A 16,024-nucleotide genomic window follows, 5' to 3' on the forward strand; every position below is an offset into this window, starting at 1 on the left:
CACAAAATTTTCTTTGTTCTCTAAACACAACTTGCATCTATTTATGACACCTAAGTCAACTCTTTGCAAGGCTGAAATTTTAATACTTAGAAATTTTAATTAAGAAAGCAAACAGTAAAAACAAAACATGATTCCACAAACACTATTTCCTTCATGTAACAAACAACAAACATTTAAAAAATCTTTGAAATTAGAAAAAGTTCTTATATTCTTAGACAAAATACAATTTTAAACCACTATTTGAGAAAGAGAAAAACTCAAAATCATATTTTATTAAATAGTGCTGATAGACTGACAAAGTAAGGCATTTTATGCTACACACTCATAAAATTACTCACCTGACATTTGGACGAACGGTAAAAGAGCATTCAAATTCTCTGCTGTCGTTAAAACATTAACAACTGAGGAACGGCCCACTAAAGAGAAGATCATCGTGTACATATGATGAAGGGCTGAAACTGTATCAGGTTCATCTAATACTTTCTTTGTACTTTCTATGAAAAGATTTTAGTGTCAGTTCAAGGTTCCAATAAATCAATAATTAATTGGAATAAAATGCTATTTACATTCCTTAATTTTTGAAGATATTCAAGTGATAACTTACAAGGTTCATACTCTTCCAGACAAAATGAATTTCAGGAGTCAAAAGCAAAATTTTCAGGAGTAATAACACGAGCGGATTTTACAAGAAAATTAGTTTTAGTAACATTTAATCTACTTTTCTGTCAAATTTCTAATTGATTATTAATTTTTTTTTCACACTATTCAATCAAACAAAAATTAAATTATAATTTGGATTCAAAATATTTGAAAATAACAGGAATACACAAAATATTAGATATATCGGCAAATTATCAGTACTAAATATACTAAGAAATAGCAATAGCACTACTAATTAGCAATATAGAAAATATGCTTAATAGCTGTTGCTGTTAACACAAAAACTAGCACATGCTCTTGGTTCCTTCTCTAGTGGCAGTTACAATCAGTAACCGTAATGGGCATGTTTGAACAGTAACAGGTCAGTCGGTTGTCGGAGTAACAGGTCAATCGGCGAAAAACACTGGGTGATCTGTATAATAAGCGAATTTTGATTGGTTTCCAGCGATTCAATATGGCTGCCTAAAAAGGGATGACATGGAATTAAAATTAGCGATTGTTGTTGAAAATTATTTTCAGGAGGAAAGGAGAGAAATCAGGAGGTTAGAACAAAAATTTAGGAGTTTTAAGGGCTCTTAAAAGAAAAAATTTAATTTCAGGAGTTTTTCAGGATTTTCAGGAGGCGTACGAACCCTGAACTTACAAAGAAATACAGATATAATGAAACCTGTGTAAGTTGACCACTCGCGGTGCAGTACTCTGGCGGTCAACTTAGACAGGTGGTCAACTTATAAAGGTCGGTAATGTTTTGTTTTTTTTTTTTGTCATTTCTTGCACCATGTATTCATATTTTCTTGAGGAATTCACCCGGTACTCTTTCTGTTCAACTCCACTTTCATTGTTTAACATTATTGAAAGTTAAACAATAATTAACTAGTATGTTGTGGCCATCACGAAACTTTCTTCCATATTTTTCCTTTTTCTGATCCCTCCCCATGCTTGACGAGGAAGCAATATTCCTAACAAAAACAAAATTACACATGCAAAAACTTGACGACCATCCCAATGTCTGAATTATTGTAAAAGCAAAGCAAAGAGCGAAAATTGAAAGTTACTTTAAAAGCCTTACTTGAATTAATTACAAATATTTTATTTATTAAAAAACATAAGATGGCAACAGTTTAAAATTTTAATTCATTGAGATAATATTTCCGATCATTTCCATACAATTAAAATCACGAGAAATACGCAGACGACAATCTATTACGATTTATCTTTCTTATTGTTGCATTAATAAAACTATTTTTATTCGCAAAAAAAAAAAAAATCAACACCTCTTGGAGCGATTGGAGTCAAAATTGAACCAAAGCCTGTTTACGTATGGATTCACATATATTCCAAATTTCAAACAGAACGTAGCATTACTTCTTGAGATAGGGCACTCACAATGGAAAAAAAGAACGGGCGATTGCGCTACCCCCTTTTTAGCTGTTGACACCAAAATAAAATCAGCTCTTATACCCACTAAGGGCTACTTGTCAAAAAATTTTTGTTTGATTCCGTTCGTTATTTCTTGAGATACAGCAGTCACAATTCACGACAAAAAACGTTCTATAACTCAACCTCCGTTTGAGCTATTGACACCAAAATTGAATCAGCACCTGCTCCAGTTAGGGGCAACATATGGACCAAATTTTGTTTGATTCCGCCAGTTACTTCCTGAGGAATAGCAATCACGCATAACTCAAAAAACGTCCCATTGCTCCACCCCCCTTGGAGGAATTCGCGCCAAAAACCAATGGGCACAAGTTCACATAGGGTCACATATGTGTACCAAATTTCGTTCAATTTCATGCGATAGTTTTTGCTGTAGAGCGGCCACAAAAAACTGGTCACACACAGACGTGACACACACACACACATACACACACACATACATACACACACACATACACACACACAGACAGACAGACATTTTCCAAAAATAGTCGAAATGGACTCAGCACACCTCAAAACGTTCGAATCCGTCAAAATTCGAAATTCGAAAATTTGCACGAATCCAATACTTTCTTCTATATATTAGATATAGAAGAAAGTAAAAATACTATTCAAATACTTTTGTTATTTTTCCCTTGTTTTTAACTATATTAGACACAGCTTATTATATCTGGCTTTCTCCTTTTAAAATTAATTTTAATATTTCATACTTTTTATTAATCTCAAGTTCCACTAACTTTCTTTTTGAAGCCTTTTTATGTGAAACTTATAGCACAAAAAGCAACAAGTTCTACTTTCCCAGTTCATAAAGGCAAAATTTAAATGTCCTATCTCTTATTCCCTTGCACCAGAAACATGTAACTTAACTCATTACTCATTAGCAGGCCCAGATCTGCATACCCGCAGTGCAAGGGGCCCGTGTCCTTAAAAGGGCTAACAGTCCCGGAAATTGAAGAAAAAATAGAAAAAAAAATAGCACTAAGACTTATTCGCTTTACAAATATACACTGCTGGACACTAGGGAGGGGCTCTACATATTTTGTTGCAGGAGGGCCCAAATGTATAGATCCGGGCCTACTCCTTTTAGAAGAATTCCTGTGTTGCCACAACATATTGCAAATGAAAGAAAAGACATTGAACTTTTCTACTGACACCAATTTTCATTGAACAGAGTACAAAAAGTTATCTCAAATAGAACAACAAATGAAAAACAAATACGGAGAATAAAGAGCAGCATAAGCTTTATGCTGCTGTTTAGTTAGTAAAATGCTAGTATGTCATCAAAACATTAAAAACATTCTTTGAAAGCTATCAAAAAAAAAAAATATATATATATATATATATATATATATATATATATATATATATATATATATATATATATATATATATATATATATATAGATTATTATAATAAATAAATAAATAATATAATAAAGTAATATGCTGAAGAATGTTTAAAAAAATAAACCAAGTGGTCAACTTACGTAGGGTTTTTTACAATACTCCAGACCAAATTGGGCGTACATTAGTGATCAAGATAGATAGGTGGTCAAGATAGAGAGGTGGTCAAGTTACAGAGGTTTTCCTTCATTATATGAGATAGGGCTAATTCCGTTCCTGACAAAAGCGATCAACATAGACAGGTGGTCAACTTACAAGGGTGGTCAACTTTACAGGTTTTACTGTATTTTTAATTAAAAAGAAAGAGCTTAAGGCAGGGGATCCCAAAGTAGGAGCCACGGCACACTGGGGAAATTTAGGAAGAGGCGATGAATGCGCAAAGTGTATCAATTATATACATAAAAGGGGTAATTTGGTACCGGAACATACCCGAAGGCCCTTCGATATTGCTCTTCTGAAAAAATTAATTTCCCTTTCATTTTAAACTGAACACTACCGAAGATTCAATTGGCAATTGATGAATTCATCCCTTATATGTAGGTACAGTCCAGTTTAAAACATTATAACACAAATATTCCTTTACCTAGAAGCTTTCATTTTATCCTAAACTCTTGAGAACGCTTTCGGAATTTCAAATAACGCGAGCTACTAATAACAAAGATTTTTAGTTGGTCGCTTGAGACGTTGAGTTATCGAGAAATGATTGTATATTATAGAGATAGACAGTGTCATGAGAAAGTTCTAATTCTTTAAATGGTGCTGCAACTCGAAAAAGTTTGGGAACCTCTGGTGTACAGCATGAAGATTCTTGGTAAACATTGTATATTTTTCTGGCTTTGATGTTGCTGTAGAAACAAAAGACTTCTCTAAATCAATATACAATTGGATATGTGTAATCATACCACTAGAAATCCTTTTGTTTGTTAGACTTGCAGAGCAGGTGAAGCAATCTCTTATATAATTAAAAACTGAGCGTATGTACCTATATATCTATGTATGTCCAAGCTTCTTCTCCGGAACAACAGTGAACTGACCATCGAACCAGGTATGGATGGATTCGTACTCTTCCCGTCTTCATGTTTGGCTATTTAACATAATCTTTCGATAATAATTAGCGGAGATATCAATCAAAAACTATTAATTATGACACTTAGATTTCGAAATAAAATCCCTATTTTTCGAAGGCTTTCCTCCATTCAAATTATTATTCAGAGCTTCATCTCAACTTTCCGCAACAACGCTTTTATTAAAATGTATAGCGTGAAGAAAATCATTGAGATAAAAGATCTGTTGCCTTTTTTTTTCTCGAATATGAACAAATAAAATTCTTGTTTTTGTTTTCAGGCTTTTCCTGTAATCAGGGGATTTAAAATGTTTACTTTTTTAGGGGGTTTTCTGCAATCTGCCGCAAAATTTCCCTGACTTTTTTTCTTTTGGTTCAAGCCTGAGTGTTGAACTCACGTCACTTGACATAACTTTTAGTTTCGAGGTAGACCGTGCAAAGCCAGGCGACGCAGCTAGTTCATGTTTAAATCTTTTCATGAGTCATTAGCCATGCCTATAGAAAAGATTTCTCAATTTTCATGGAGGAATGGTGATGATTCAAATGTTCATTCTGATGTTTTATTTGTAAAAGAGGCTTCCTTTTATGCTAGTTGTTAGAAAGATAAAGTTTTTTTTAATTTTATTTTTTTAATTTATTTTTATTTATTTATTTATTTATTATTTTATTTTATTATTTATTTATTTATTTGTTGTTGAAACTTCCAAGACAATTACTTTAAAAGTTGTTTTACCTTTGCTTATTAATTTAAAACTGCTGTTTAATAAAAAATAATATGAAATCATACCTCGTGCATGGTAAGCCATTAAGCAATCAATATACAGCATAGTTTGCAAATGATACGCAAGCTGCATGCCCAAATTTTGAGCTGTATTCTCTTCAGTAGCTTCTTCACGAGCTTCATCCTAAAGAACAAAATTAGCTATTAAGATTTTTTTGTCTACTGAAATTAAGTAGTTTTTACTGCATCTATTTGCACGCATTGTAAATGAATCATGAGAAATTGAAAAGCAAGCTGTATTCTCTTCAGTAGCTTCTTCACGAGCTTCATCCTAAAGAACAAAATTAGCTATTAAGATTTTTTTGTGTACTGAAATTAAGTAGTTTTTACTGCATCTATTTGCACGCATTGTAAATGAATCATGAGAAATTGAAAAGCAAACCAAATATAAAATTTGTTTGTCAATTAAAGAATTTTACTACAGATTTCAGTTAATGCAGATTCATTAAAAGTCACTTTTTTTTTCAATCAAAACTATTTAGTTTGATGACTTTAATAAATGTGGCTTCAAGTATAAATTTTAGCAAACTTTTATTTTTCAACAAACTGCAGATACTTGTACTTTGCTAGCTGGAATGTTTTAAAACAGGTTGGAGAGAAACATAACATTAAAAATGAAGACTATATGAAGGAAAAACTTACCACAGTATGCAGTAGTGCTTTCTGAATTCCATTCACAACTTCTGAACTTGATAATAGGAATAACATTCCCTCTTGAGTAGATAGCAATTCCATGAAGAAATCTTTCAATGTTGTCAATAAAACAGGATGTCCCGATAAAGCAGGTGAAGAAAACAGTACAAAAGCATTTTCAAGTAGCTTGCTGAAAAATGTAAAAATTTTCTTGAACTTGATGTATTCATTTTTTTTTTTTTTTTTAAATATCCAAATTCAAATTGATTAATTTACTGAAACATTAGATATCTATAGAGATATCCCTTTTCTTTCTTTAAAGAGGTTTAAAAGGATCATTGCTAGTTGTATCAACGGATAAAAATTAGCATGAATAACTACAAACCTAAATGAATGAAACCAAGGTTATTTTCCTCAAATGACTTTTCATCCGAAAGCTCATACTTCTTTGCTTTGAAAAAGGGGTTCATTGCAGCCCCAAAATTTGTGTCTGCAGTAATTTGCATTTTTTTTTTTTTTTTTTTTTTTGCATTAAAATGTTGGTAATTCATTCCTTTAATTTTCAAGCACAAAGTTATTTATTTGTTATTAACTGTAAACCTGTTACAAGGGAAGGTTTATAAATTATTACTATCAAAACTTTTTATGATGCACTTTCTAAGGATGAAATTTCTATTTCCCATGACTAACGAAGTATTGTTGGTTGTTGCAAAAGTCCCCCAAGACTTACTACAACCTGGTGATAGAAATGTAATTATGTTTAATGAACAATTTAGTATTACATTTAAATTTCCTGCAAGTTAATTTTTTATAATTAATTTTTTGCCTCTCTGTGACTAAAATATAATTTACTTCCCTTCCTAAATGTAGTCAGAAAACAAACCAACAATGAATTTTTCTTACTTTTCTTTGAACATTCGAAGCAGCCCAGGATAAGGATCAAAAGGAGACTTAGGGAATTCAAACTGTGTTCTTGCTGGCAGATATCGCTTAGTTTGTGCCTGAAAAGAACATTAGATATAAATGGAGCATGACTAAATAGCTTCACTAAATCATTTAACAGAAAAAAAAACTCAACTTATAAGTAAATTTCATTTTAAGATAAAACTGAAAGTGAATTTGTTTTAAGCTTTAAAAAATGTTTGGGGGCAGTCTTGGCCTTTATCTAAGAGCTTTTGTAACATGTATGAGCATATTATTCTGGGCTTGAAAATTAACAGTGGTTCACTGGTCCATGGCTACAAAGCAATCTATCAGAGCAGCAGAATAGAAACTTTAGTGGTCCAGTGAAGTTTTATTTCAAATTCCATTCAAAAATGTTAAATATCAGTCACTGAGGAAAAGTTTGCAGCTTTATTTGAAATGTCAAAGCCTTCTTTATAAGGAAAGATATAATATGAACTTTAATAGTAATAGTAATACTATATTACCTATTTATACTGCTTTACAAAATACTGTTTTGACTACCTTATTTTCTTTACCTGAAGCAACAACAGAGTTTGTTGCGAAAATTCTGACCAGCTCTGGTGTTATAGAAAGATTCTACTGTTGTAGCTTTCTCTTCCCCTGTCACTAAGCATGCTGATTGAAAATTGCTGATCGACTCCATTATGCAAGTTCTTTTTTTTTCCCTCTTTATTTTTCATTATTTAAGCACTATGCAAGAAGGAACCATCAAAAGAGTCTAGAAATCAGTAGGGATTTTTTGTTACTAGTCCATTGGACCAATGAATTATTTTTTAAATCACTACTTATATTATTGAGATAAACACAAATAAAAGTCATTAAGAGCACATAAAAGACTAAACAACAAATAAAAGATTATATTAGTAAATTACCGCCCATTAGCAAGGGCTAAGCAGATATACATGAAATACATCGCCAGCTCAGTCATTTCCAGCCGAGGACTGCAGTTTCATGCTTATTAGCACTCATCAGCCCGGCATAGGAAAGTGACTGAGCTGGAGATGGAAAACCTCTTAAGGAAGCCAAGAGTGCCAAACAAACTGGTAGCTAACGTAGAATTAGCACATACCAGACGAGTGACCGAAGCAATGGTTCGGTTCAACTCGAAGATTGATGGCAAGGCATGGTATATTCAGTAAATTACCAGTTTTCCATCTCCAGCTCAGTCACTTTCCTATGCCGGGCTGATGAGTGCTAATAAGCACGAAACTGCAGTCGTCGGCTGGAAATGACTGAGCTGGCGGTGTATTTCATGTAAATAAAAGATTGTTTGTTGCATACAAATGTAATTCTGGCTCTATCACAAAAGCAATAAATATCAATCATACCACTGTTTTCCAAGCATTTCTGTAGCAGGAAATTGTTTCTTGCAAGCAAGATATGATCACTTGAGTTAATGCTTCACTGGAATTGGAAATACTTTCACTGGATTCTAGATCTGGTTCCACAGACACAGCTCTGGGTTCGACGTTATCAGGGGAGTCGGATGGATTAGTTTTGGGGTCCGGCAACACTGTATTTTGCACAACTCTAAAAAAAAATTTCAAGAATTTACCACCTTATAAACATTGAAACAGTAATACACTTGGCTCTCTGTTTAACGACGCTCTATTTAACGACTTTCTCCATTTAACGGCGACTTTTCACGGTCCCAGATGGTCAACTATAGTGTTAAAAGCATTCTATTTAACGACGATTTTTTGTGGTCCCTTGAAAGTCGTTAAACAGACAGCCAACTGTATACACAGAACAATACACACTTATATGGGGGGCAAGAAGGGGTTAAATATAAAAATTGCACAGTAGATACATTGAAGAAAAAAAACTTGATTTCTTAACATACCTAATGCAATTACAGAAATAATTGTGATTGCGATCCATAAACACTAGAATTACGGAAAGTGTCATTTTAACGGCAATTTAACTTTTTTTTTTGCTAACTGCTCCATTGTTTTTTCATAAATTGCTTAATCCTTCTTGATTTTTTCTAAATCTTTGTGCTGTGAAATAATATAAAATTTTCATGAAAATTGAAATTCTTTTTAAATTTAAACTAAAGGGTTACACCTAGAAGCGTGGGCAGGGCTCATTTTGAAACCTTTGCAGAAAAGAAAAGCAAATACATTCATAATGTTTTTTATACATAAAATGGAGCATTAGGGCCATTTCACAAAAAAGTGAACCCTTTGTCCAGTATGTCACGGTTCATATATTTCATTAAAAACTAATAATTTTAAAGGGTAATAATGAAATTTTTTGCTTAAGAAATCACACATAAGTTTGTAATTTGTTAAGCAAAAAAAATTGTTCATTAATATTTTAAGTACTATTTTTAATGAAATATATGAGGCGTCACTTTGGGAAAAAATGACTGTTTTCCATGGAATGGAGCATTAGCCTCTAGCTTCTAAAATACAACTTAATGCAACTGAAGCACCACTGGTTATTTTAAAGGTTAAAAAACTCCTTTTAAATACTTCATTATATATATCCCTAAAATCTCCACATCCTTTAAATAAACCATATTTATTATAAATATGTTTATTTTCAACTAATTTTTACAAATGTATAACATTATGCAGGGAACTATGTAGATTTTTCTCATAAGGTCGAAATGACCTCCACCGTATTTCTACTTATACTAAGAGTGCCATAATTCTAGTGTTAAAATTATGGTTATGTCAGAAGAATCAAGAGGAGCAAAGTCAAGTTGGTGACTTCTTTGAAAACGATTTAGCATTCCCCTTGACAAAATTCAAACATACTGAAAAATAGCATAATAGGTTTTTTTTTTTTTCCTTTTGTTTATAATAAATACCTAAATACAGTTGATGCACAATTTTATGAACCACTAATTAAACTTTTGAAGTATTTGCTAGTCTTGAAAAATCTTCCATTGAAACAATGCAGCTTTTTGTTATTTTTTACTAATTGAAAATAGGAAAAAAATGCCTTTTTGCGAACTGGGAGCAAACTTTAGAGTAGCTCTTTTCAAAGAATTCCTGCACCAGGAACAGGAAACTTTAGGGAAGAAGGTAATCTGTTCCATTTAAATTTTAATTCTATTTTCCTCCATTCTTTTATTTCTATTAAAAAAAACAAATTAGTTTAAAAGTGGTCAATAGACCTTGATCATGATTCGAATTTCTGGATCACCCGTGATTTGAATTTCTGGGGGTCTCTGTTTAAAACATCTTTTATTTGGTGCAAAACAAAGAATAAAATATCTGTTCACATTGATAGAGCTTTCCATGGAAATCTGGATATATACTGTCTGACCATCGATTACATGGTAAGGCTAATATCCGGTTTATAGGCGGAAATGGACGTATCTATTAGTTTATAGGGATGTTGGTTTGTTTCAGATGTGCACTTTTGTCTCTCTATTATTTAGCCTTAATTTTGTAAAAATGAAAATTTTCTCACAGCAGCACTTTTTAAATCTAAGGTACATTCGATCCATATTCTCACGGCAAAAATGAATTGGTTTATTTATTCACAACAAAGTTTTGAGCTCACCATTTTCCTTTTACGTTCCTGCACGAAATGAAAATATTTTCTTTTCTTTTTGTTGTTTCCATAGTAACTATTTTTGTTTCCCCCTATTTTACTTTTGAGAACGCAATAAATGAATAAGGCACTAGTGACATTATAAAACACATGTATCGAAATCTCATCGTTATTTTCCCTTCTCCCCTGCTAGATTCATTCAGATGGAATCGTCTTTACTTGGCAGATTGCCAAATTACTTACAATCCATGGTCAAACAGTAGGGGGTTCATAGTTTTTTATATGCTTTGATTTTACAAACTTTTTACGAGGTCTCAAGGAGTTCTTAAAATCAAGTATCAACTGTAATAGGTCTCTTAATACGAATCAACAAATCAGAGTAGGAATACTGCTACAACTACAGTAAAAGGAGAAGAATTAAAACTGACAATTATAAATAATTCAATTAAAAATAATTGCATTGATTGTAAGTAATGAATTTCAAGAAAAATAATTAAAAATCAAGGGAGAAAAAATTGTATATAATCCTTTAAATATTTTGGAATTTGTGTAAGGAATCCTTTAAGTAATGTTTTTACATTTAAAGAGCAAGAGAATAATTCACTTTCAAACACATTTATCATACATTTTTAAAATTATTTAAAAATTTTTGGAATAAAAATAAAAATTCTTTAATCATGCTTTTACACCTACAGCACAAGAAAATGGTTCATTTTTGACACATTTATCATTCATCTTCTTAAATATTTCTGCTTAATAAGGATCCTCATTGCAATAAAACTGAAAGCAAAAGACTTCTTTAAAAAATGCCACTTACTTTTCAATACTTTCTGAAAGCTCCAATAAAATTTCATACAGGTGGATTTTATTTAGTAGTGCAGATAATGAAACAACAGCTCGTGTTAACTGAAAAACAAAATTTATTCATTTCTACTTCGAGGAGCATCTTTAATGCTCAAATATTTATCAGACTATGCTACAATTTTATAATAAAAAAATAAGATTAGTTTATGAATTTCCCAGGGAAAATTGACATTGTAAAATCCCAGTTATCCCCCCCCCCCCCAAGAGTAGAGAACTGGGCACCAAAACTCTGAGGTGGCAATGGTGATCTATGCCTACATTGATACCACATGAAAAGATTAGATGCTAACTCCGCGGACACTAGGTCTGCAAATGGCAAAAAGTCCATTCAAAGCAAAAAAAAACTTTGGAACAAATGATAAAAATAAAATGAACAAAAATTACATGTATAGTTTGCCTTTTAAATCAGTTTAATAATCAGCAAATTTATTTGATTGCTAAATACCCCTAAATTGATGCAACTTAAAATAAAATACGGCTTTCACCTCAGTAAAAAGATAATAAAAAGTAAATTAAAAATACTCAAAAAACCAAAAATAATTTTACATTTCAAGATAAACTTTACCATTAATAAGTAAAAAAGACTCAGGTTGTGAACAGAATAACATGAATTAAATCAGAAAAAAGAAAGAAAAACATGCACTATAATGAACAACACTAGCTCTTACCATTTAAATAACCCAAGATTCCTTTTTCAATGTATTGATAATCATAAAATAAGAAGAATTTGATTTTTTAAATTACAATGTATAGATTACAAACCTGTTTAGACACTAAAAATTCAAGCAGTTTTTGATAGCATGTTTTCAAGGTAGATTCTTCTGAATCTATAAGGAAAAAAAGAAGAGAAGCTGCTTAAAAACATTACATTTACTATAAAATGTACATTTTGTAACAAATACCACATGACAATGCTAACAAATTGAATATAAGACTGTAAATTTAGAATTTTGTAGCTTGATTACTCTTCATTAACACAATTGTTACATACCTTATTCATTATTATTGAACACAATTATTACGATTCATTGAATACTTTGTGGGATAAGGATTACAATTAATGATTGTTAGAAACCAAAGTTAAGTGTTTATTTTTGTGTAGAACATTTTAAATGATTTTTTTAAAAAAAGCTGACTTAGTACAAAGTCACCAAATTTTGTTATTTTGTACTTTTATATCGTGAATTTTATTACTGACCAAGTACAATATTCATAGGATGTTTTATAATTCCAAAACAAATATATTTAAACAAATCTGCTTAAAAAGAAATTTACATTAAAAAAATATATAATGAAAAATGTTAAAAAAAAATTTTTTTTTTAATTCTTATTTAAAAAATATAAAGCAAATAAATTTTAAATAAATTGTGAACTAATATTAAAATAAAAAAAATATATGTAGACCAGGGGTTCCCAAACTTTTCCGACTTGTAGCATATTTTGAAGAATTATAATTTTCTCATGGCACCCTATGCTATCTCTATAATACATATAAGTAAATTGATACCATGGATGCTTTGAAAACTACATAACCACTTTTTTTTAATGGGCTGCACAAGTTTAGATAGTGCTTTTGTATAGTCTATAAACGCATTTTTGTCCCCTAACTTTGCAAAACAAAAAGTTAAAAAAATTAAAAGATACATATAATCATTTCAAATGCAGTTTCAAAAGGCTACTGTCAACATTTTTACTATCGGACATATCTTTAAAAACAATAGCATTTACAGTTTATGACTGCAACCCAAATTAATATCTCCATCCTTTTCAAGAGCAGAGACGTTAAAATTATTCACACCATGTTTGTACAAATAGCAAAACAGATTCTATTAAAACCTCATAGTAACTGTTATAAAACTCTCATTCTGTTAAAAGTATGACACAATTACATTTTATTCAAGATAATTAGAACTAGATTCCAAGCAATGTGTACATGTTTGTTGGAGCTTTAAAACATAACAAGTGGTAAAAGAACTTTTAAAAAAAATAATAATAATCACAGAATAGAAAAAAAAGAAAAAAAATTACCAGTTTGTACTGTGTTTTCATTCTTAATGGTTACATCCTCATCTTTAGACTTAGTAATCTGCAAAGGCTTATTTACAACATACTCCATGCCTTGTTGAGTAGAAATTACAGCATCTATACCTCGTAGAATAAGGAGTTTAACTGGTAAAACCATGTATGGTTGTTCAAATAACTCAACTAAATATTTTGGAATATCTTTGTCCTAATAGAGAGAAAATGCATTTTAAAATAAATTGGGGACATTTAACAAAACAGTAGTTAAAAATCAAAAAAGTGGTATAGTAATTGAATTGTGATAGTTAAAACGGGAGTAAAAGTTATGTTCCATAAAATGAAAACCAAAAATATAAACTGAAAAATTTTGACCACTCAACATATTTTTTTAATGATTCAAAAAAAAAAAAAAAAAAAAAAGCCATCATAGATAATTTTTAAGATATTGATGCTGCCTGACTCTCCTCAGCTATAATCTATAACTATCAAAATTATTATTCTTTTTAAAGTCAATGACTTTTTTTCTTGTAAGGTAAAAGAAAAAAAAGTCACTCCTACAAAATATCAACTTTTCCAAAAATAGTAGTTAAAAATCTGGTAAAAAAACAAAATATCTGGAAAAGTTGAACTCCCCCCCCCCCCATGTCACACTTCACCTGATCCTCTCCACTTCTCTTGTCACTTGTCATACTCTTTCTTATAAACATATTTTTATTATAAAAAATGTGTGATGTCACACTTTTTGTTTCTTTATTTCCTTGTCACAAATTTTCACAATTTAATGCAGCCTACTCTCCCTCTGAAACGTGACATCATTTGTGAACAGCCCCTAAATAGGAGATAACATTTGAATCAAACTATACAAAACAATCTGCAGGAAAAAGCAGTGTGATTCTGCACTCAGTTAAAATGATTTTATAAATTAAAGATCTCTATTTTTGCATTTAAAAACAAAACAATTTTATTGATGAATAATTTGAAGAAAATCAATTATAACTAAACCAATCTATCCTGCAGTTACTAAACTAATTAAAAAAGGTTACGAACTTTTGAGATGACTTATACTTGACTGCAGAGGCCAGGTGAAGGAAACAGTTCCTAGCGCCTTGACCGACATTTTGGTGTAATTACGTTCTTCACTTTAGAAATCGCATTAGTTAGTTAAACGCACGCATGGGTAAACTTTTTTTGTCATAATTTCTGTCAATCGTTAAATATTTTCAATTTTAACAGCGAAGCAGCGCGGAGCATTTTATCCATTTGAATCAAATGTGCCAGCCAATAGCAGCTGATCAGGTGGCAATCTCATCCTATTCGCGAAGCAGGTAGGGTAGGTAGCTAGTAAGTGTGACATTTTATCTTTTAACTCAGTTTTTCTTCCTTGCATTGCGACGTCATTGTCAACTTAAGTTGCAAGGAAGTATAGTAGTGGACCACCCTCATGCAAATATAAAACATAGAGGATTGGCATTAGGGAGTTGAGAAAAAGCATCAAAATTCAGTAGCAACTCAAATGAATCAGAAGAGATAATAATCACGACAAATAGTTTTTTCACAAAACTAACTTGTGGATCAAACAAAAAAAAAATCTACAAATGTGTTGAGAGGCAGCTTTTAAAATCGGAGAAACAGGCTATCCCAAATTAACACAGTGAAAATAAATAATTTAGATAAAAATGAAAACCAAAAACAAATTCTCTCTCTCAAAGGATTGTGATTAAACCAACACAAAATGAAGGCTACAACTTCATGCAAATACAATGAAAGAATAATTTAATACCAAGAGTTTCTTGATTATATCTGCCTTGGTTTGGAACATTAGAGTAGCGAGACGAATCCCAGCTTTCAGGTGGCGGACTTTGTAAGCTGTTTGAGGCTGCTTGAGAGCAAGCTCAAAATCAAGTCCTTCTACAACCCAGCTGATAAGTACATCAATGATTTCTGAAATTAATCAAACAAATAATAATTGATATTTTCAAAAAGACAAATTAATGCTCTACATAATGTTTATTTCTGTACAATGCCCTTACGAAATGTTCTTTTCACTAAAAAATGGGTTATTCAGTTCAAGTAGTGTTTTGATTAGACTGCATACTGAATCAAAAATATCCCTTCCCATCATGACAATTTGTGTTTGAGAGTGTGGAATAAAACTGTGGTGGTTGTATTTATTAGATTATAATGATATATGTTTACTAAAACTTTTCAGTAAAATTTGCAAGAAAGTCTGTACCCCAAAATTATACTTTAAAAATATAAAGTACAGTCGAACCTTGTTGAAGAGTCCACCGGAAAAAATGCCACCCTCTTAGTTCATCAAGAAATATGGTGAAAAAAATGTTCAGCGTAGAACGCAATACAAATTCCCCGCTGCCTGCCACTGATTTTCGAGGGAAACTGCATACTTGGTATGATAATATTGCTGTTTAAACTACCATCTTGAAAGACCATGTCAAGCAATTCAAACTTGTCCATGAGGAGCCAGAGAGAGAAATCATGAATGTCAGACATAGCTGCCACTAATGCCCCTTAATGCACCTACACTAGCCTCTACTTAATTGTCCAGCGATCTTATCTCTTTTTCTGTTTACTCCGCTCCTGCCGCACTCAGTCACCAAGGAGCATTGTTCCGGACGTCTCCACGAACTTTAACCAGATCTAATATATCTGCTCCACCACTTTTT

The 16,024-nt window shown here is 31.5% G+C and overlaps 1 protein-coding gene across 2 annotated transcripts in view; it reads right to left on the minus strand.

Annotated features, from left to right (window-relative positions):
* The window catches only part of LOC129225271 (protein virilizer homolog), a 95,576-nt gene that overhangs the window by 47,160 nt on the left and 32,392 nt on the right, over nt 1–16,024 (minus strand). For both annotated transcript variants that reach the window (XM_054859855.1, XM_054859856.1), the window contains exons 10-18: nt 15,121–15,281; nt 13,347–13,548; nt 12,081–12,145; nt 11,272–11,360; nt 8,273–8,474; nt 6,882–6,979; nt 5,988–6,168; nt 5,352–5,469; nt 339–494 (exon numbers count right to left, since the gene is read on the minus strand). In XM_054859855.1, coding sequence (XP_054715830.1) covers nt 339–494; nt 5,352–5,469; nt 5,988–6,168; nt 6,882–6,979; nt 8,273–8,474; nt 11,272–11,360; nt 12,081–12,145; nt 13,347–13,548; nt 15,121–15,281 — 1,272 coding nt within the window. The remainder of the gene's footprint in view (nt 1–338; nt 495–5,351; nt 5,470–5,987; nt 6,169–6,881; nt 6,980–8,272; nt 8,475–11,271; nt 11,361–12,080; nt 12,146–13,346; nt 13,549–15,120; nt 15,282–16,024) is intronic.

The sequence above is a fragment of the Uloborus diversus genome, chromosome 6 (genome assembly GCF_026930045.1).
Source record: "Uloborus diversus isolate 005 chromosome 6, Udiv.v.3.1, whole genome shotgun sequence".
Lineage (NCBI taxonomy): Eukaryota > Metazoa > Arthropoda > Arachnida > Araneae > Uloboridae > Uloborus > Uloborus diversus.